The sequence below is a fragment of the Anarrhichthys ocellatus genome, unplaced genomic scaffold (assembly GCF_004355925.1).
Source record: "Anarrhichthys ocellatus isolate YVR2014 unplaced genomic scaffold, GSC_Weel_1.0 scaffold7, whole genome shotgun sequence".
Lineage (NCBI taxonomy): Eukaryota > Metazoa > Chordata > Actinopteri > Perciformes > Anarhichadidae > Anarrhichthys > Anarrhichthys ocellatus.
In genome coordinates, this window is record NW_022280037.1 from 6,613,437 (window position 1) to 6,636,394 (window position 22,958).

A 22,958-nucleotide genomic window follows, 5' to 3' on the forward strand; every position below is an offset into this window, starting at 1 on the left:
CACACACACACACACACACACACACACACACACACACGTGAATAGTCTGTTGTAACTGTGGTGTCCTGGGAGGTAGAGATCAGGAGGTTAATATGATCCAATCCAACTCCTTCATTAGCCGGATGAAGGTAACAGCCTACAGGGACGGAGAGGCTGCAAGGTTGACGAGAACCTACCCATCTACTGCCTACCTGCAAGGCCTCAAAGCCTACTTGAAGTGGCTGGCATAGTGATGTAATAGCCACGTATGTCATTCATCACATTTGCATGTGAACACATGTACAGTGCATAGGATAAGAACAGTTGTGTGTGTGTCTCTGTCACAGCCTTAACTCTGCAGCTGTACTGCAGGCCTTGCTGCTCGGTTACAGGCAATAAAACAATATGGTGGGGAGATTTCCCGGGACGATAGAAGCACACAAGCTAGTTTCATCACAACTCAGTTTGTTTTCCCTTTCAGGAACCAAAGACACAATCTCACAAACACCCGTTTTAGACCGTTGCCTTTAGAAGCGCTAACATAATGTGCGCCAAGCACAGTCAATGGCATGCACCAACCGATGAGGCTCAATGGAAAATGTGAGCTTCTGTTCTTATGGATATGGCTGGATGTTATGCATGACAGAGGTAAACAGGAGTAAATAAGAGAATGGTAGTGATAGGTAGGCCTAACAGAGAATAAACATCATTAATTGGGGAGGCACACTAGGAAGGATGCAGCCAGATGGTGTTTTGTACTCATTTGTCATACACTGCTGACAGAGAGAGAGAGGGGAGGACAGAGTGAGAGCTAAAAAGCAAAGAAAACCAAAAAGAGGTGTTTATTGATTGCAAAATCGGCACACTGCTGCCTAGAACAGACTTCCATCGTTTAAATCTAGCTCTGCTTGTTCTGCACCACCGTCTCTCTGTGCATGCGAGTGGCTCTGGTATTTGTACCATTGTAGCACTCTGCCAAGCCGGATGCATACTGGCGAGTACAGACGCAACACCCCGCAGATCGCCAAACTTGGCGACCACTGAGGTCCATCTGTCTTGCTTTTACAAAAACACCCTCTAGTGCATGTTCTCCCATGAAGGTGGTCCATAGAGTGAAAGAGGAGAGACGAAAGAGAAATGAGGAGACACAGAAGGCTCAGGGGAGCGAGAGACGGGAATGAGAACAAAAAGGGGGCCGGCAGACAGGTTTGCCCAAAAAGAGAAACTGTGTGTTGGCCTTGAAGCACTACAATGCGCCTGGTCAGCCAAACACAGAAAGGGATGGAGGGCTCTCTCTTTGCTATCCACTGCCAAGGCATTTATAAAAGTGAAAAAACAAAGTGGAGCGATGAAACCATCTCATAATCATAATGTGCACTAGAACTACAAAAGAAATGCCAAAAACAGAACTTAAAAAAGGTGCACTAGAAGGAGTTAGGGGAGCACAACAGGGAGCAGTCAGCTGGAGCCAGATTGCAGGACTGGGCTCCCAACGTGTTGAAACGGAGTAGTGCTGGAGGCCGCCGGTTTGCTACCGCGCTCACTTTGTTCTCAGCAATGACGGTTTCATTCAGCGAGACGTGGCTCTCCGGGGCCAAAGTGATCCTGCACCAACGAGCTCTTTCTTTCTCTGTGTGCCGTTCTCCTTTCAAACCCAACCCTCCCTGCTTTCCAGGTGCTGTGTGTGTGTGTGTGTGTGTGTGTGTGTGTGTGTGTGTGTGTGTGCGCACCTCGATTGATGTACTGTAGATACCTTGCGGCGAGTGCTGGCTGTCACTGCACTGACTCAGATGTAGAGCAACATAAACATTGTTGTCTGGAGCTTTCGTTATCAGGCAATCTCACATAACTTAAACAGCATGGCGTGACTTCAGTCCTCGCCATGCTCAGAATGTAGACACATTCACATTTTAGGATTTTGCCTGCTTGGGATTTTTTTTAACCACCTGCAGTGTGCAATGCAACAGAATTATATGCATCATTTTCTAGATCAGCAACATTTTAACTGAAAATAATGCAAAGGGCAAAGCCATTGTCCACTGACAATTCAGTTAGATACAAATCTAAGGACTCCTTAATGCATCCCTAAAATAAACACTGCATCCAACTATACTTGGGTGAGATTTAGAAGTGCCTAAAAGCAAAATGCAAACACACATTCATATCTAATAGGAAAAGGTGCCTTTGGGTTACCTCAGGACAAGGCCTTTGTCTGCTGTCAGATGGCCTTGTCCAATTGTCTGCCTGTCATTTTCCCATAAGCCCATCATACAGTGCAGTGACCCGAGGGGACCAATGAGAATTTATCATACCCATAACAATGTCCAGTGAGTAAGCCTGTCAGTCAATCACACACACACACACACACACACACACACACACACACACAACAACTGAAATGCACCCAAACGGAGCCAAATGTATGTGATGACACAAACACGAGCTCAGTGTCCTCTATCCATCGTCACACCTGTCGATAGCTTCTGGCAGCGAGAGAGGATTCTGATAGATCCGAATAAGCAGTCATACTGAGTGATCACATTGCTGCTCATCACCTACAAAACGAAAACACAAGGCAAACAACATCTTAACTGCTGTGTTTAAAAAAAAATAAATAAAAAAAAAAAAAAAAAAAAGAAGTACACATAGTGGGTTTAAGTGAATGATTACTGCCTGTGCCTCTGCTGTATTTCATGTTAGGCCTTGATTGATAATTAATAACACTAAAATGGCTCTACAGCCAAAGGCCAGCTTAAAACAAAGTCGTATAGTTATGGGAAACCCTTAAATGCACAACAGAGGAAGTTCTGTGTTCACCATCCAAACATTGTTTGACATTGGGAGTACAACTCAGCAGAAGATCATTAATAACATATGGAGGGAATTCGGATGGATTGGACTTCAGTGGGTTTTCTGTTTACAAAAGTCGTCAGTGAGACGATTCTTAATTGTGATGGTTACATCATTGTACATAATCATATACACAAATCAGGTTTTTTCGGTCTCACTCCTCACAATTGGCCAGGGGCCGTTGTAAATCAAAGGGCAATAGCTGACCACAGGTCAGTCATTCTTGCTCTCTAGCCCTTCTTGGGGGCTAGGAAGGAAGGAAGGAAGGAAGGGGCTCGTAGTGCGGGCGAGTCGGGGGTTTATGCACACAGCTCTGCAAGTATATGAGCGGGGAGGTTACCTAAAGTGCAGTGGGGCTCTGCTGCTGGCTCCGTTTGAGGGCCTTAACCACGGACTCAAGGGATGAGAAGAGCATTTTAGTGAGTGCGAGTGTGTGTGCACGTGCATGCATGTGGAAGTATTCGTCTGGGCATGCGTGTCCATGTGTGTGTGTGCTATTCAGTGTGTGTATGGACTAGGGCAGGATCAGTGGAGTAAATCCACACTTGAAAGTGTAGCTCAATCAAGCTCTTTTACCCGTCTCTCTCTCTCTCTCTCATATCTCGCCGATGCTCCCAGTTCACGGGGAGTTGAAGAGTTCACAGGACTAGGGAGCATAAGAGCGCTAGAGAGGCAAAAGAGGAGGGACTGGGAACCTTTACACTTCCCATCACCACCTCTTCCAACTGTCAGTCAATCGCCGAGTAAGGAGCAACCATAAAATTGACAGGGCGTTACACAATATTCAATATTTTCTCAACCTACAACATACATACTATGGTTCTATTCTCCCTCTTTGTTTAATTGCTGCAGCTGAGTCCTCCTCAATGACAAGTAAAGCCGGTTACTTGAAAAGGGAATAAAAAAGCATAACCTCACATTTTGTTTCCTGTGAGATTTAATAAAGGAGATTTTACACTGGCGAACGTGGAGAAGATGCCCTTCATTATAACAGTGCGTTCCCGGCGTGTCCATACTTTAATCCCATCCAGTTTAGTATGATAAAGGGCATTACTGCCAGCCAGCTCTGCTGCCCACCCACTCATGTGTGCATGCACGCAACATGAAGGAAATACATTGCCCTCAGGGATTCATGGCTGGATGATGCACCAGCAGTCAGGGACGGGATTACTGGACACTTACTGACACTATGCCACTTCTAGTGAAATGCATTTGTCCCACCCTACGCCAGTGCCAGGCCACTGAGGTAATGGGTTCAGTGTGCGGCCCCTTATGTAAGCAGAATGAAAGGTCAGATCTACAATACAAACCTAAACATGGCTTATCTTTCTGATCAGCCATGGGAAGTGGGAAAGCAATTATTCATTGAAAATGTACTTTCTGTGAAAGGTTTTAATGTTCGGAATGTATATAACCAGAGACACGTGCACCTGTTTCTGTTAGTGCCTCGATAATTGAAGCATTCACAGATCGCCTATCTAATGGAAGGATCTTTTCATTACATTAGAATGAACAAAGAATGCTTGAAGGAAAATGGCCTCTGGTGGATTGCAATGGGTCATTAATTACCTCTATAAAACTCTTGTTTGAATTAAGGGGAGAGTGAAACTTTTTATGAGAACATTTTCTTTACGAGTGTCTCAAAAGAGCTTGAAGCTGCTTTCTTGCGTGTGAGGAATAAAAGAGAGCTCCTCCTCCACCCAATAAATGGTTCAGGTACTGTATTAACAGACCGTCTTTGAAGCAACTGGAAGGCTGCAAAACGAACAGAGATTTGAAGAGAAGTGAGGACGCTATTTTTGTGGCACTCCATTCTGATGAGTGTTCGTCGCCAAGAGCTGTCATTAACTTAAAAGGATGCCAAAAGGGGTTTTGTTGTGTGTGTGTGTACACAAGTGTGAACAGTGACTCAATCTGCATTACGCTACTGCTTCCAGAGACGGCTTCATCCTCAAGTTTTGTGTGTGCATGCACATACTTGAGTGTGTGTGCAGTTGTGTGTCGACATCCTGTGTGTGCATACAGGCTGTGGAGATCTGAAACACTCCTGCTCTCTGAAACAAAACAAGTGCCCAAAAGAAGTGCCGAGTAGGCCGAGTAGAGACGAGCAATTCTTAACAACAGAAGATATGAATTGAAGTGCTTTCCACATCGTCAGGCTGGGCTCAGGCCTCGCTAAGACAGACAGGGAGCAGTGATCAGACTAGACAGGAGATCCCGGCATGATGGCACCTCGTGTCAGGTCTTACACCCATAACCAGTGCAGTGCCGATGAGCGAAACGAAATGTTACAGTTCATGTGCTATCATTTCCTTCCTGGCCCCTTCTTGTTTAGAATTAAAGGAGCTCATCTTCCTTGAGGTGTCACCTACCCAGCGTTTGAGTCATAATTCTACTAAGTTATATATGCTGATAAATTGTAATGCAGCTACATCTAGTGCAAACATTGTCCTTTAGAATGTAAATGAAGTACATGTGTAAACATCGTTTTGTATTAACAGGATAAAGGGCATGAAGGAGAGCAGCTTAACAACAGCGCGTCTCATGTTTAACCTTGCATGCTGGGACATTGGCTGGCCCTGTTTCCGCAGACCACCAAGCCCCGTGCGTTGCCACCTGATGGCGTATCTGGGCCTTCAGCTGCCCTGTCCACCTGGTCACCACAGGTAAACAGGAAAAAAACAACAAATTGTATGCCAGAAAGACTATCGGCATCCATCACCGGTGGCTCAGTGTGTGAGGAAGTCGAGGCGGGGGGAGGGCGGAGATGGAGTGTGGCAGTCACAGGACAGCTAGCTATGTGTTTCCACTCCGCTGGGGGTACGGCCAACATGTTCTCCTCGTCTATATATGGAAGTAAACAGGATGCCGACAGTGGGATAAGCGGGGGTGTTTCATATGTAGCCAGAATATCTTTTTGTTTGGTCCAAGATCATGGAAAAGTCTCTCTCAGCAATAACACATATGAGCCGAAAACGACTGCTCTTGTGCAGAGCATTAAATAACTTATTGTGCATGATTTTGTGTATATGTACTCACAGCAGGTACAAGGAGCTTCTTGACCTCCTCCACGGCTCTCCTCATCTTGATCTCGGCTCGGCCCTGTGTGTCTTCCACTGTGATCAGGACATGAAGGTCTTCGTTTAAGTGTTCCCAGTTTGGCTTCCCTCTGTTCTGCTCCTCCTGGACAAGAGATAGCGAGAGAGAGAAAGAGATGGTGAGTGAATGCGAGAGTGTGTTGGAGCACCAGTGCAGTAACACAGCATATCAGAGGAAGCGGAGGAGAGAGGCAGGCGTACACAGAGGACAACGGGGCCCTGTGAAGAGAGGCAGAATGACAGGAGTGGTCCTTTAGTCAGCTATTTAAGCTTTAACTTTGAAAGGACACCCTTCCTTAATAGATCCCTGGCTTCACAGAGACGACAGCGAGCCCTGCAGCAATTAATATCAGTGGAAAGATGGATGGGTGCACGGATCAGAGAGAGATAGCTGGGGATGCTTTTAATCCACACTAATTTAAATGGTATGCATGGAATTATGATACGGTTTCAAAGTGTCGCAGGATTGTGTGTGTGAAGGTGCGCTGACTTGTGTTTGCGTGGACAATACTGTCCAGGTAACAAAAGCTCCCTGGGGGAGTTGTTCTCCCACCTGAAAAGGCTGCGCCAAAGCACTCAGCGGTTGCCAAATTCTAGTGCTAGCAGAACCTGAGAGGCAAAATGGGCTGTATTCAGAAATGCTTTCAATCCGTTTTAAGATTTGAATCGGGAAGACTGAGGTTGGTAAATGGTGCCCAATGTTTTACGTCTTTCAGGAGCACACATGTAAAGTCAAAACCCGACTCTTTTGTGGAAAGGTAAAATGGGATATGTAGAGAAATATGGAGTAGGATCACATTTGTATTTTTAATTGTTTTTTATAAACACGCACCTCCATTTAGCGTAGATACGTTCCACCCTCTTCAGGTTGACAATAAATGCAGTGCGCAGACACAGAGAGCACTCTAAAAAGCCTTTGAGGTTGTATCTCATGTCACTGAACAACCATGAGAGTCAGCGGTTTGAAAGCAGACTACTTCCCCTTGAGGTGAGGAGCTGAGGTCACCCGAAACAGACTGATGTGTGACACCACATTAAAACAGCAAGACAGGATAATGTTACCATGATAATATTTGACAGATTTGATAAAGACAAAATGAAACTAAAAATCAGAATTGTGATTTACTTTTTCAAAAAGGAGGTCAGAGTCTCCTGCTGCTGGTGCAGGTTTGTTCAGGTTGTGTTGTTTACCTCCACCCATACAAAGCACCCCAACTAAAAATCACTGCTCATTTGTGAGAAGTGTTAGAGTGTCTAATTAACGATGCATTGCAGTGCTCTGCAGGGGGTCCACCTGACATGATTTCAATACACTCAACCAGCACCACGGAGTGAGAGGGGAACACACACACACACACACACACACACACCTTAAACAGAGTGCCACCCTCCTGCTTTCTACTCCACAGAGACCTGTTGCCATGGCACTGCTCTTTACAACACACACACACACACACACACACACACACACACACACACACACACACACACACACACACACACACACACACACACACACACACACACACACACGAAAGTTCAATATTCCACTCTCGTTTTCCCCTTTTCTACACAGGGGGGAGAGCCTAGTTTCAGCAGTCAGGCCATTATTTCACCATGGCTGTTTGCTTATGGCCTATTAGGGGACATGGGGGACAAGAAGGTGACTCAGCATTTTCTAGAGGGGACTCAGACGGACAGGCCATAACGGGCTTCCTCTGAAAGCACATTGTAGATACATAAACGTAACATATTGACAGATTGTTGCCAAGTTGGACCCACGACAAGATCACATGACTGTGTGTGTGCACGTAAAGTGTGCATGCCAATGCTCTGGCAGATTTGGATTTAGTTAGGATTGTGGGCAAAGAGATCTGGAAAAACACAAACACGCACGCACACACACACACACACACACACCAGCATGACTGCCTGTGAACAAGGTCACTGTGTGCCCTCTGAGAGAAAGTGACAGCATGACAAACAGGGGGGACGGGGGAGAACAGAGAGGGGAGGCGAGAAGAGCACTAAAGGGAATGCTGGCAAGGCCTTTGAAGAGAATGTCCATGCTGGCGCACATCAAATGCCACGGCTATCACCACATACTGGAGGGTAATCGGTTTTGGTAAAAATATGTGGCATGAATAAATAGCACGTACGCTGCATCTAGAGAGAACATCTAAGAATAGGATCAGAGCCACTTATGCTGCCTGACTTCCATGGCTTGGACAGCACCTGTTTGCCTGCTGGCTTTCACACACACACACACACACACACACACACACACACACACACACACTTCAGTTTGAGCCCAATAAACCTCATGGCCGCAATTCTCAACATGGATGACACCCCATGCAAAAAGGTGACAAATACAGAAGGCTGTCTTTTTCCCTGCCTTTTATAGGTTGTACTAAAAAAAGAGTGGCAGTTCATTCTGGTTGTTCACGTGTTACTTTACTGATGCTGTTGGTTCCATCATTTCGCCTGTCCCTGCAGTATTGCTCTTTAACAATCTCAGATGTTGGGAGTCTCCCCCTCTCCTTTGATCCTAAAGGACATTCCCAGTCGGGGTCAATGTAACTGAGGCTAAATGCCAGCACAGCAAACAGCTGCAGCAGGGAGCTGCAGGGGCACAGGAGGACGAGGAGAGGGCGGCTGTAGACCAATGGTAATGACAAAGGAATATAAAATATAATAAATTAAATGATAACTTGCTAAAATCTTGACATTTAAAGTATTCACTAGTAAGATTGATGACTTTGATCTCTTTTTATAAAATATATCACAAAGGGGAAAGTCTAAATCTAAAGTACAAAGGGGACCGATGGAGATCTGCACAGGGCGATCCTGAACAGGCCACCTAAATGTTCGGCCCTTGCCCTGTGTGAAAAAGGAATGTTCTAGGGGCCAATAAACCGGGTGCTATTTGCCATCTATGTGTCCTTAACCACTGCATCAAAAGTAACAACTGGGTCTTTCTTTCTTCACAATAATATAATAGCTTTCAGTTGCGCTGGGTCAAGTAATCAGAACCTAGGAGATAAGAAAGAAAACAACAAAGTCAGCTTAAACTTTAAACAAAACCAGTGGGCGGGCTGCAGTGCCAACAGGCCAATCAAGTTCAACGTATCGATCGGTAATGTCACATTGTAGTCTGGCAGGGGATGAAGATCCAAAACCTGAGGCCTATTCTGTTCTGCCAGTGACTGTGCTGATGCCACAATATGTGATGTGTGCCAGGACAATCAGCAAAAAAACAAAAACAAAAAAATCAAGAGGAATTCCATCTGTTATAAAGGATTCCTCAGAGTGCAGGTTTAGTTTGGCTTAATGTAAAACAGTTGTCTGTGGTGCTAACTGTAATCTCACACTGTGTGGCAGCTATAATACAATTAGGGAATTGTTTTTGCAAAAGGGAGGGAAATCCCTACACTACAAGTGCATTGGTCGATATAACATACCTGTAATTTAATTGCTGTTGTTCTTGATGTTGTTTGGTATTAAGCGTGAATACCAGGGGGACTCAAGCTGCCACATTATATAAAAGTTCGAATGGAATAAGGCTCCGGGAGGAGTCCTTTTTTCCTTCCAACTGTTTAGACAATAATCATCAAAAAGGACGTAACATGCAAGCTCCACCCCTTTGGGCAGTAACTAAAGACTTTACAAGATTTAACAACAAAGAAAAAGAGACTGGAAGAGCATTGAGTGTAGTGGCGTCATAAACACCGTAAAAGAAGTACTTCCCATGGCAATAGTGTCTGATCCATCCTGTCTCAACAAATGTGTCAAAAAGTCTCAATCCGGAGACATTACAGGGATGTAGCTGCACTTATGGATTCCCTCTCACAGGCACCTTATTATTAGGGTAACAGAGTGTAGAGTACAGTCTGGAGACGGCTTGTTATCCTGCAGTCCTGCCGATGCACGGGTGAGTTCATCGACTTCATACTGGGATCACGACTGTTATATCACTACCTAAATGATTAAAGAAATGTATATTTCGGCTTGGGTCTCTCGCCATATTCTAAACCAAATATGCACATACAGTATTAGTGTAATGTAGAATACAGACTGAAGACAGTTTGTTGGCATCTAAAAACAAAGTTCCTATGCTTGTGCTCCAGTGACCGAGGCTCATGATGGTGGTGACAAAAAACATTAAATTGAGTTAATCTTTGTTAAAATGGTGGCCTGCTCAAATAAAACAAGCTGCTACAGTAATACCAGACACCATTTCTTATTATAGTATAAACAGAAAATAGTTAAAAGCATTATATTCTTTAAGTAGCGTATTTTTCTCTTCACTTGCTTCTTGCCTCCTTATTGTCTACTCAATGTGCTTTTTTTTTTTTCCTTTCTCTCTCGCCATTGTTCTTTCCTTGACTCTCTCTCTCTCTCTCTCTCTCCCTCCCTCTCAGTCTCTGCTCGCCTCTCTCCCACCGCATAGCTCCAGTGAGCCGACTCCCCGCCAGGCAGTGCGGCCCAGGAGGGAGCAACCAGCTGAATTATTGAGAGCATAAAAACGCTGCCGCTAATGGATCCTGAATAAACACAGTGGCTAAGCTGCTCCCGCGGCTTCCTCTGCTGCCACAGGGCATCAGGCTGGAAACACGGAGGTGGAGGCTGCAGCGATCGGGGGCTGCGTCTGAGGCTGCGACAACCTGGCCATCCAAAAGCTTTTGGGGTACGGGGAGCGAACCCGATAGAGATTCATTGACATCGGAGACAACAAAGGATGTAAAAAAAACTGGCCGACCAGTGGATGCTTTGTTTTTGTTCAGCTTAACCCGTCGTTGCTGTAAATATCTAAACCAGACACCAAAGTAGTCTGAGGTAAGGGACAGAAAGGCAGCGAGGAAGGAAAATGTTATTTTAATGGAGGACAGTTAAGAATATAAAGCCTTGTGTGGAAAGCTGACACAATCATTTATTATATGGATGTACTAAAACCCAGTCTGCCACCTTAAAAAAAATAAATCCCATTTACTTCATACCTTGAAAAAACAAGCAACCAGGACTATTTATGAAACTATTTATTAAATATTGAGTTATTCCCTGACCTCATCTCATAATCAAACCACAGATTAAATACATGACCCTGCTCAGCGGTATTTCTGCATTAATGTTTAACTGCACGGGGCCTTTATTAGCGTAGTAAATGCCCAGGGCCTTTGACATGTCCCGCCCAAACAAACTGGCACACGTCATTAAGTTTCCAAATGGTAAAAGATGATTATGGTATTCATAGATTCATGAAGCGAGCTAAGGCCAACTCCCGATGCATGCGAGAGAATCTGGACATGCTTGATCATGGACAGATTCTCCATCTGACTATTTCTGGATCTAACTCAAAAGAAAGAACCACATCAGGAGTATCTTCATTTCTCTGTGATAACGAACACACTCCGAGGGAAATGATAAGAGATAAAAAATGAAAAGACAAATGGAGAGAAAAAAAAAGGGAAGAAAATGCTGGCCCTGCAGCAAACTGGAGCTTCCAAGATTATGACTCAGCTAAAAATCTGTGTATATCTGTGTATGCACTGCGGACTGTGTGTGTGTGTGTGTGTGTGTGTGTGTGTGTGTGTGTGGAGAAGGTGATTCCCATATCAAGAAGGATGAAATACACTTCTTCTGACTTATGGAAATGCACTGTAGTGTAGCACCACTGCCTGGCAAATCAGAGCAACTAGGGGGAGAAAGGGAGAGACTTAAGAACAGAGATGCAACTTCAAAAAGGTGTCATTCAACAAAGAAGAAAAACAAAAACAAACAAAAGCAGCCATTATAACGCAACTGAAACCCATGGGCAATGCAGACACAGACGCTTGGAATAGCAGATTTTTTCGTAACCGTCAATTTGTCCTCACAGTAACTTCAAAGTACATCATCAGATCAAGCACACGTTGGAATCCAGTGAGGATATGCGTGCAAGTCTGTGTTTGCTGTAGAGTACACATTGTAGGCTTAAAATACTACGGCAAATACTACTGCAAGGATGGCCTGATAGTGGGGCAACACAGGACAACAAAGCACAGTGTGTTCATCAGCGTTGTTTTGCGACATAGTCAGTCTCAGGTTTTTTAAATGCTGTTTAAAGGCCAAAATACTTTGCGATTATTGTGCAAATGCAGATAAAATAACTTTTGCCTAAGTTCACGCCTTGAGTCTAAGGATACGTACACACGCAACATTAACCTTTTGAGTCTCCAACCTCAGCCCAGCAGGTCCAGAAATAGAGGCCGTCCCTGGCCCTACTGCCATCTGTACTTTCCACTGCAACGCGTTTTGCAAACAGCCGTATCAGATGTCAGAGTGCAGCCACATGAACTGAGCATGTGTCCGTCTCAAGTCTCTGCGGTGCAAGTGGGACAGCAGTCCCAGTAAGTTTTACATTATTGTTTCATATCTCAACACGGAGGGTGAAGCTTTAGTGTGTTTTTCATTGGTAAAATAATGGAGTTTTTTACTTGTGTGAGTGGAATCTACTGAGTAAGATTAATATGGAGGGATAAAAGGCATTAAACACACTGGGCGCTCTGCCACACTGATGATGAGCTTACCTTCTTCTTGTCTCTCATGGAGCTCTTGCCTCGCACCATGATTTTGCATCCCGTCTCTGCCTCCAGCTGCTTGGCTGTGAGTCCACGAGGGCCCAGGATTCTCCCCACAAAGTTATACTGCATATACAGAGAGAGAAACAAACCGGTGAATATGGAGCAGGATTTAACAGGACGTCAGTATCAATAGCAAGGGCTGAATACAAATGGTCAAGTCCATTTTGCATTTGCTCAACACGGGACAGTAGACAGTATTATGTGCACACACTCACACAAAGTCAAACACAAAGATTCCTCTTTCCAGAGCTTCCAGCTCCTAATTCTTTTACTACCTAATAGATTCATTTTGAGTGGTTTCATTTCGTTTATCTGCCCGACTTGATTTCCAACCACAGGCTATACTGGAGTTGGCTTGTGCGACGAAATGTGAAAAAACTCTTGAATAGAACATTTTAACTACTGGGAATTAGTTTGGGTGGGAAAGGGGGGAGGAAAGCAAGTGGAAAATGGAGTCGGAAGGGTGCTGAGGGGGAGGCGAGTTCTGAGGTGAGGTAGTGAGCTTGACACAATTTTCTTATCAAGGCCCCCTTTCACTGGTGAGTGGCTTTGGAGCTTTGCACCAAAAGGAAGCGTATTTACCGTCGTAATCCTCTCCACTTGAAACTGGCTTCCAACGGGATAAAGGGAAAATGTGTTGAAATAATCCCAACACAATTTTCAACCAAAATAAAAACAGAAGGCGAGGAGGAGGGGGGGGGGCACAGTCCCCCCCCACCCCACTTATTTTCTTCTAAACAGTGTGCAAAGCATCTGGTGGAGAGCACGATGGGTTAAGATCGTCCAACACTGTTAAAATTTATACTTAAGCATATTTCCAAAACTGAATTATTCAAATGCTCACTGAAATAGCTTTACCTCAACAACAAGAGGCAACAACTGTTCATCTCTTGAAGTGTTCAAATGAACCGTGACACAGCTGCTTTGTATTCTTAAAACACAGTCACATCTGCTTATGCACACCACCGCATCGACGCCTCTACACAAATCCAAAAGGCCATCAGAGAAGTCACATATGATTACAGAGGGGTTGTAAATTCGACACGATGTTGGTGTATTTCCACTAAACTACGCAAATAAACACTTGTGCAGACGGTCCAAAAACTCCGGGCTGTTTTTCCTGTCCCCGTCACTGGGCTGGCCTGCATTCGTAGCCTGTCTCGTGCAGGAAAGACACACCCTGTGGCTGGAGAGATGCTGGAGTCTCCCCGTAGCATGCGGCTACACAGGCTTATGCGTGTGTGTGTCTCTGTCACAAGGCAACTGTCTGGTTGGTTAACTCGAATCAAGGAAACTGGTACGGGGGCTATTTGTGAGTGTGTGCGCCTACTGAGGGATGTAGGGGCACCTGTCCTCTGAGGTCAGTCACCAACGATGCATGGTGGCCCGCCCACACACACAGCCTCAAGGAGCACAGGAGAGAGCCGTCTGTCTGCATCACAGCACCCATTGCAGACAAGGGTGAACCCCGAGCTGTGGGCATTATGGCGGTGCTGTGGTGCTCCTACACTGCGCGCACGCACGCACGCACGCACGCACGCACGCACGCACACACACACACTTTAGTCAAATAGACAAGAGTAAGGGAAGAAGTATATCGGATTAAAAATACGAGGTGCCTGCTTGTTAGAATAAGCCAAAATGGCACAGAAAGACCCTTTAACATGTTTTATTCTCTGCCCTTCTCTCGCTTTGTTGCTAATACCAGCCTCTCTCTGACAGCGGAATGCATTTCTCTGTGGACACGAATATGCTGATGACAATTACACTTGACAGTGAGCAGGGGGCCTGATGGAGGAAAGCTGAGCGAAATAAAGAGAGAAAAGGTTAGCGAGACGATGCCACAAATGTCTTGTATTTCCCCCAGTACTGGGGGAGCTGCTATGAGCCAACACTGTCACGACATTCTCATAGTTCTCCCACTCTAGACGTAGAGCTGAACTTTATCTGAGAGGTCGCTCAGGGATAAAGGATTAGGGAAGGCGTGCCTGTGGCTCAGGTTTTATGGCCACATGGATGTGTATTAATGACCGAGGCATGTGCACGACCTCACCAAACATGTGTGGGAGGGCCAAGCAGTTACCACAACTTCTACTCACAAACTGAATTCTAACGCAAACACACATCAAATCCAGTGACTGTGTTTGTGCTTCAAGCATCTCACCACAATCTGGCACTGTAACAAGAAAACCTCATAATAAAAACCTGGAAATTCAGAGTGAAACTCTTAATGGAAGTGATGCCAAAATGATCTCAGTGATGGAATAAAGCTCAATGTTTTAAATGTACTCGACGGCCCTCTCTGCGGGTTTGACATTATTCTCAAGGATGTTGATATGCCGTTAGAAAAGGTGACCTCCATTTAAAGCCACTGGAATGTGGAGACAACGGAGAGCCGAGAGGGCGAGTTATCAGGAGGGTGCAGGGCCATCGAGCCAGCCAGGAGCTCCGCTCAGTACAGCTAGAGGAGTAGAATGGATACAGTGCCCTCTCTGCCAAACACACTATCCGCTCCTCACCTCCTCTTGCTAAACTATCCAGCCCCTTACGCACTTACTGAAAAAAAAGGGAACATTTTTCTCTCCTCCATTTCTGCTGTTACATCAACTCCACTGGCTCCCAGGAGTGAGGTCTTTAAAACCACCATGTCTTGTTTTTGTTATGGTTACAATCAATGGTTATGCCCCCCCCCCACAAAAAAACACACTGCTGCCTGATTCCCCAATGTTTAGACGGAGAGCAATAAGTATGTCAACCAGCTCTGTTTAATCCGGCGCTACTGTCTCACAGCACTCATCTGGTGAACAGAACACATGCTAAAACTTGGTGTTTTACCGACTAGGAAACTTTCAGCAGTCTCGTTTTCTCTTTGCTGCACTCTTATTTACTTTACTCATTTAAAGAATTAGGAGTTTAGAGACACTGGGATCTTTGGTGGACAAACTATTTTCCTCACTCTGTGTGAGTCAGTCCCCCCCCCCCCCCAAACAAATTCACAAATACAGAGAATCACAGTATATACAAACATAGTTTTGTGTGCAAACACAGATGCACACACACACACACACAAAGCCCCCTCTAGGACGAGGGCTTACACTGACATTAAAGGGCCTTTGTTTAGCACCAGTTATCGCTACTCCACAGGCGGGTTTTGTTGCGAGCATATCTACGCCTATGCCACTGTGTGCGTGCGTGTGAAAGCACAATGTATGGAGTGAACTCTTGCACACACCCTCAACACCTGGAGCCGATTGTCGCATGGGTTCGTGTGCGCGTGCATTGTGGTTTGTTTCTGTGTGAACAACTGAGAAACAACAACAGTTTCTCCAACAATGCTCAGGAAAGCAGAACAATTGTGCCTTTGACAGCGTTTGTTTGTGGTGGTGGTGAGACAGGAAATGAGATCATGCTGAGGGCTCCGACTGTGCGCGCAGAGCTTATCGAAGAGCGGGGCCGGGCCAGGAGAAGAATACCAATCACTTATTAGCCGGCCTCGCTGGGCTTATGGAAATGAGGAACGGTTCATTCAGTGCGATGTCTCAAAGCACGCTGGAATCTGTGTTTGTACCAGGCACGGCCATCTTCCTCCTGTTCCTCCCACTCACTCCATTCTAACCCTCGCATCATGTTACAAGTATCATTGTGAAACAGCTGATACCAAAGTGATGGCTCACCATTTATCACAGCAAAACTCTCCTTTTCCTCATACCTAAGATACTTTCCATGTCATTTCACTTCAAGTTAGTCTTCGGAGGGTTCAAAGACAGCACCGAGTTGAACGCTGCTCCTCTTTGCTGTGTCCATTCATAGCGTCTGGAAACTGAGCAGGCTTCCTTTTTCCTTTTTGTCTTGGAACACAGGATATTGCATTTCCTCTTCCGTGTACAGGCCGTCCTATGTGCAAGCGACCCCCTTAGCCACCAGCCGGCTGCCCGCCTTTCATCACTCATTCATCTTTGGGTGGAAATGTTCCATCGTTCAAATAATCCATCTTACTTACCTTCGCTTTGTGGCCTGATCCCCCACTATACTACCCTCAATACACACACACAGACAGAGCAGCTCCACATACCTTCTCCACACAGTGAACGGACTGGAGGAAAGGGAAGGAGCACACAAGTGCCTAACCTACAGCAGTTAGCATGCTCTACCTACAGGAGGGACGGAGGAGGTGAGGCCGGGGCGATGAAGGAGTCAAAATTAGACTTAGATTCCAACGGTGACATTTTCGCCTCAAAGCCCTGTAGACTTCAAAGCGCTCTATTCAGCACATCCAGCATTTAGCGCCTAATCCATGGCTCCTTTGATAATTCCGTTTGGGTTTATTTTGGGGTTGGAGGCAGGGTGAAAAATACAGAGGAGGGAAGACGGAGAAGATGGAAAGCGTAGAGATTGATGTCGGCTGGAGGTTTGGAAGCCATGAGCGGAGGAAGCACGGAGCAAAGTTTGTAAACTTTTGGGATAAACCAGCTGCAGAGAGAAGATAAATGACGAGGGAGACACTTAATAAAATTCAGTCTCTCTCTCGGTGTTCGGTTGAGTGTTTGGTAACCACAAGTCTTTATCTGCAACAATCTCACCCAGAGGAGGGAGGAAAACCAAATCTACTTTAGATGATTCACGCCTGGGCAATATTCAATCGTTCTAATGGAGAATTGCATTAGTTCATGTGAAGCACTGAAGTCACACTTGCTTCAACCGATCAGTCATAAGCCAAGCGTCATCCTCTTTGGCTCATACACCAGCCAAACGGATTCATACAGGTAAACAAGAAGGCCTTTCCAACCTGACAGTCGTCTCTATTATTCAGCTGCATTTGCATCTTCATTTTACAGCTTAACTACCCGTCTTCATCACAACTCTTAAATAGCCTAGGGGAGATCTTCGCCAGGAATATAAGAATCAATAGTGATGTATATACTTTATGCGATACTTTCAAAACTCCTGTATCAGTGGGATCTTGTCTGTGCACACAGACGCTGAATGTGCCAACACTCTGTCCCTGGTGCAGCCTTTGCTTTCTGTGTGCTAAACCCGCTTCCTTTGTCCTGCTTCCTTTGTCCTTCCATCCTTCGTCTAACGACTGCAGAGACCAACTGGCCAAATGAGCGCTAAACGCAGCTTACTTAAAGTTCTGTAATATGCGAGCAATCACTGCCATTACAGCGGTTATACACATCTAACAGTTTACCCCGTTGCCCTTCATCACGTTAACCGACTACAACAAATAGAGTCATCTCTGTTTAAATTATCACTGTAATTGCCCTCCTCATCAAATATCTAACTAGAAGACCATCCGTTCATCAAATTATCATCATCGCGCATGGCTGGGTAGCAAGAGATATTAAAAAAAAATCCTCCACTCTGCCGCTCCACCGGTGAGGTGAGGCGTGGGGCGGTACATTTCCAGGACTCTGGTAATGACTTAAGGGGGTCAGCAGGATATCAGGAGCTGGCATGATAAGTGATGACACCCTCATGGGAACAAGCTTAATGACTTTCCCCGCGCAGGGAACTGGCTGGTTTGGTCCGGGCAATTTTACTGCAGTGAAACAGAAAGGTCCAGGACATCCTGCCAGCTGAAATCATCAGAGCCTCGGTTTTTTTCCCGGTTTTTCACAAATCTCTGTGCATTGCGGTCGAAGTGAAGCATCACCGAGCAATGAAGCTTTGCACCGTCGCTGCATCCTGTGCTTAGCGCAACCCAAGATGGGTTTAAAGAAAATACCAACAAGCCAGAACGGTTTTTAATATTCTTTATGATATCAGTTTGAGCTTACCTATTCATATAATCGCATCCTATATTCACACTTTATCTCATTTCCTGTTTTAATGTCCCGTTGTACCTTTGTTCTATTCTGTAAAGCATGTTATACTTAGAGAAAGCACCGCTTCAAGTTTTTAATGTAGGAGAAAATGCAAAGTTGATGAAAACATTTGTTCTGGCTTTAATACACTGATGAACAAGAAGAAAAAGAAAAAAGTATAGACTTGCATGGAGCATCAAACAAATCTACTGCTTAGGATTTTCAGTTTAGAGGCGACGGGCGGAGCAGAAGAGGGGAAATGTTGGGTGGGAGGGGGTTTAAAGGGATTCCATTACCGAGGCAAACAACCTAAAGTACCATGACAACCCCCTAAACACCAGACAAACACCAGCACCAGAACTCTATTGCACAGCTCTGACTCATCCATATAAGTGATCACTCTCTCTTCTTTGAGGCCTTTTTAAGCTGGCGAGAGGTCAGACCGTCCTGTTTAGCAGTTGCTCGAGACCCTACATCTAAATGAGGGGTCCCATTTCACAGAGTCAGCACAACAGAGACGGTGTCTGTGGGTGCATGTGTGTATTTTCCCTCCTAAGCATCTCTTACTGCCAACAACCCACCCGAGTATTTAACAGTTGGCAAATACAAACACACAAGGGAGAAAATGGGATGTGCGACACGTCTTTTAAGTGCGTCTCTGTCTCTATCGGATGCCTGAAGGTCAACAGAAACGACATGCAGAGGTGTCAGTCAGCTGCCTGTCAGTGTGTGTGTGTGCACGTGTGCGTGTGTGTGTGAGCTTGGGAAAGACGCAAAGCCACAGATAGCATTTAATTGAAGGTTGAAGTTATCAGATAGCCTGCGACTCAGCTGTCAGTCAAGATGCAGTCGGCTCGGTGACGCTTCACAGCGCTCTGCACCACTGACGGCATCAGGAAACGGCTGACTCTGAAGAACGGGGAGGGAGACAGACACGCAGGCAGACAGACTGATAGAGACACACAGACACACACAAACACATTTACAGCCAATTGTGGGGCACTCAGGCAAGTACACACGGGCCAGATGAGGGACACACTTAAGAGGAATTAGAGTAGCTGGCAAGGCTAGTTATTTTGGTAGAAGTGACACGCTGCACTGAATCCTGGCACCAGGAAAAAAATCAAATTATCTACTGGTGAAACCAGAGCAGGGGACGCGTAGGTGAGACAGAGAAAAGCCCCATCGAGCGAGTGTGACCTCGCCGTAAGGATACAGCAGGGAAAAGGTAAGTGGGAGTTGAGTTTTTTAAATGAAAGTGGAAGCTGAGAGGCAAGCAAGCAAGTGGATGGCGTGTGTCCCAAAATGACGAGGGAAGTGTGGAAAAGAAGGAAAAGAAACTGTTTGAATGGTGACAAATCTTCTGTGGTAGGGGAGATGTTGCCAAGAAAACAAAACCGAGGCTTGGACCATCGTTCCCTGCTTTCTTGGAATAACCTAGAGTTGCGTCACCGACACACACAAACACACACGCACGCACATGCATAAGCCTTCTTGATGCGGGGTATCTGGCAAATCAGGCGGAAATGAGAGGGGGGATATTCCCCGGTCTAATAATCATCATTACAGTTTCCTATCCCTTTAGCAGTGGGCAGATGGGGATAGGAAGTTACAGTTTTCTTCTCTTCCTTCATCAGTTATTTCCTCTCTTCCTTGTCACACCGATCCTACATCCTCTCCTCTCTCACCCCACCGTCGTTATCCTCCTTTAAAACACTAACTGGATATAGAGACGCTGCGTCTCGGGCTGTGCTTGTTTTTGCTTCTCAAACTACGGAGCTCAGCTCTGTGGAAGTCCGTTGAACACACAGTAAAACGTCATCTGCCTTTGTCTGCTGTTCAAATGATGAAATTCAAAATTAAATTTTGTCTCTGTCGACCCCAATTGCTCTAAATTCCAAAGGGCAGTGAAAACAGAAAGGAGGTAAAAGGTACGCCTGCACTACATATCACAACTTACACTGATATAATTGGACTTGGAATAAGGTCAATATAGTTCTAAAATTAACATTATGTGCATTTCATTGTGTACGTAATAACAGTTTCTTCAGATTAATCTTGTCCCAAACGGGAGATGTAAGAAAAATAATTCAATTTAGACCTGCTGCTGATTTCCCCAGGTTCCAATCATCACATCCATACATAACAAATCTGTTTTCCTCTTTTTGCAGCAGACTTAACGACCACACTTGGGTGGAAGTGGTGTGCATGTGTGTGCCTAAATAGAGTGGAAAAATGCCCAAGTGAAATATGCGCCATTTTACATCACCATGAATGTGTATTGTAGTGTGTGTATAAATGAGTGTGTGTGTCTCAGGTCATCAGTGAGTCATCTCGGCCACCAGGGCGAAGCCTAATAAGTAGCTTTACCGGCAGCTCGTAAACACAGTACCGAGTTGCAGCTCTGCACAGAACAGCATCATATATCGAGCAGAGGGAACACAGGGGTCATCCGAGGATGCCACACTTTTAATAGTGCGTGTGTAAGTGAGAGAGTCTCATTCCACGAGTGTCCTCACAGCCACAGGTGGCGCCCACTGCTCCCCAAAGATCTCCCTCACTCTCCTTTAAAATGTATACGGCCATTTACAGGCTTAACGCACAACCCGATCACAAGCAAATGGAATGTATGTAATCGTAGAAGCACAAAGGTATGCTTGCGCCGGTAAACTAAGTCTTGCTATGAAATACAATACCAATATTTTGTAGAAATAAAGACAATGGAAATCATTGCAATTAGCACAGAAAATCAGCACCAAGTGCAAATGTATGATTCTCACAGCTAATTAGAGGACAGCCCAAGGAGCTGAAGCCCTGGCACTGGAGATGAAAGGTGACAGACTGTGTGTTGTGGTCGGTTGGTTTAGCTTAAGTTCAGAGGCCGGGTTTGGTCTGAGGGAACAGCTGGAGCTAAGCTGATCCCAAGCCAGTCCCTGGTGCCCTTTATCAATTCTGTCAGGGGTAAAATGCAATCCACGCCTGGCTGAGCCTCGCCCTGCTCTACAGTGTCTCTTATCCTTCGTCACCTCCCTCCATTCACTTCCTCGCCGCAAGCTGCTGGGATTACGAAGAGAAGCGTTGCTCCCTCAAGATGTGACACGACCGTTCACGTGGGCGTCAAAGATTACCATGAGGACAGAAAGGTGGCTGACTGGTCAAAACCCTGCAAACGCAATACATGGCTCTACATACAGGAGACAAAAATACATCAATCATTCCTCAGACAAAGCTATGCTGACTCGCCTCTGTTGCCACCATCCTCCTCATCTCTACAGCCAGCATGATAGCTCCATCGTGTGCTTTTCTCTCCCAGCTCTGTGTGTGCATGCAAATGTGTGCGTCTTTCCTTTCCAGAACAACAAACTGTCTACGCCACAGCTCTAACCAATGCGAGTGGTAAGCCTAAAAGATTCCCATCTCCTTCCAACTGAATATTTATGGAATTGCACTTTACTTTTCATGACACCCCTCCTCTCAATCCCCTCCTTATCTCGCTCTCAGCACTAATCTAAAAGTGAGTCGGCCCATAAACACGCCAGCATGAGACCGGGACCCATTTAGACTGCCACCTGATATAGCTTTAACGGGAGTCCATTAACAACTTAGTTGTTATAAGCAACTGTTTCATAAACTAACAAAACAGTCAAGATAGTCACGAGTTCTGCGTTTACAGACTATAAATGAAAAAAGGGAGCAAAAAGGAGAAGGAGTTGCACTTGGGAGTAAGAAAGAACGTTCAACAGAAAGGATGCATGGCCAAAGGTGAGAGGACCAGCTTTCAGTGCGTGTGTCCACAAATATAGGAATTTAAGGCAAACGCACCAATAATACTGGCACTGTGATACGTGTGCATTAGTGTGAGGTGTGCGGAGCAGCTACTTACATCAGGGTACTCTTTGACAGGCACAAACAGTTTTTCCTGCAGGTGGACGATGGGTCCGAGAGGCTCAGGCAGCTCCAGGGGGTGTCTGTCCACAAGGCCATTCACTGAGTCGCTGTACATGTCTTTACGCACTCTGTTGATCTCTGAAAACACACAAACGGGTACAACTGGGTAAGCAACTGAATGGAAGACCACCGTCAAACATTCTTTTTACATTTTGTATTTGATATATCACTGTCATATTGATTTCTACTTCTAGGCAAAGGCTTAATGTAGCATATAAATCTGTTGTTAAAAAAAAAAAAAAAAAAAAAAAAGGAACAAACAAATTTGTCAATTGCCTCGAGTATTGTTTGCCTTTTATAGACAAATAACAGAGTATGTGTGTTTTGGGGGAGTACTACAAGCATGGATGCTTCTTAATACCTGCAGTGTATGGTCATTTTCTCTGCTACGACTGAAAGCTGTTAATGTGCGTTTGTGTGCCAGTTATTCCATGTGCCAGAGACAAAAGTTAAGCGCTGCATTATTTAGGGGTTAAGTCCAGCGTCTTTCCCTTCTGCCCGGTACTCCCCTGTGGCTGCTCCCTAATAGAGCAGCCAGTGTGAGCGGCTGGGCAGGTGCAGAGAAGAGACGCCTTCAGATCTGATCCCTCCGTCAGATAAAACTAATGGACCCCTCTCTCTCACACACTCACACACACACACCACTTTGACTG

General features: G+C 45.4%; 1 protein-coding gene across 7 annotated transcripts in view; it reads right to left on the minus strand.

Moving 5' to 3' along the window:
- Window positions 1-22,958, minus strand: part of qkia (QKI, KH domain containing, RNA binding a) — a 55,896-nt gene that overhangs the window by 11,036 nt on the left and 21,902 nt on the right. For all 7 annotated transcript variants that reach the window (XR_004212784.1, XR_004212782.1, XR_004212783.1 and 4 more), the window contains exons 2-4: window positions 22,241-22,383; window positions 12,497-12,613; window positions 5,869-6,012 (exon numbers count right to left, since the gene is read on the minus strand). Coding sequence is in view for 3 of the 7 variants with exons in the window: in XM_031847607.1 (XP_031703467.1) it covers window positions 5,869-6,012; window positions 12,497-12,613; window positions 22,241-22,383 (404 nt within the window). In the remaining 4 variants the exon portion in view is untranslated. The remainder of the gene's footprint in view (window positions 1-5,868; window positions 6,013-12,496; window positions 12,614-22,240; window positions 22,384-22,958) is intronic.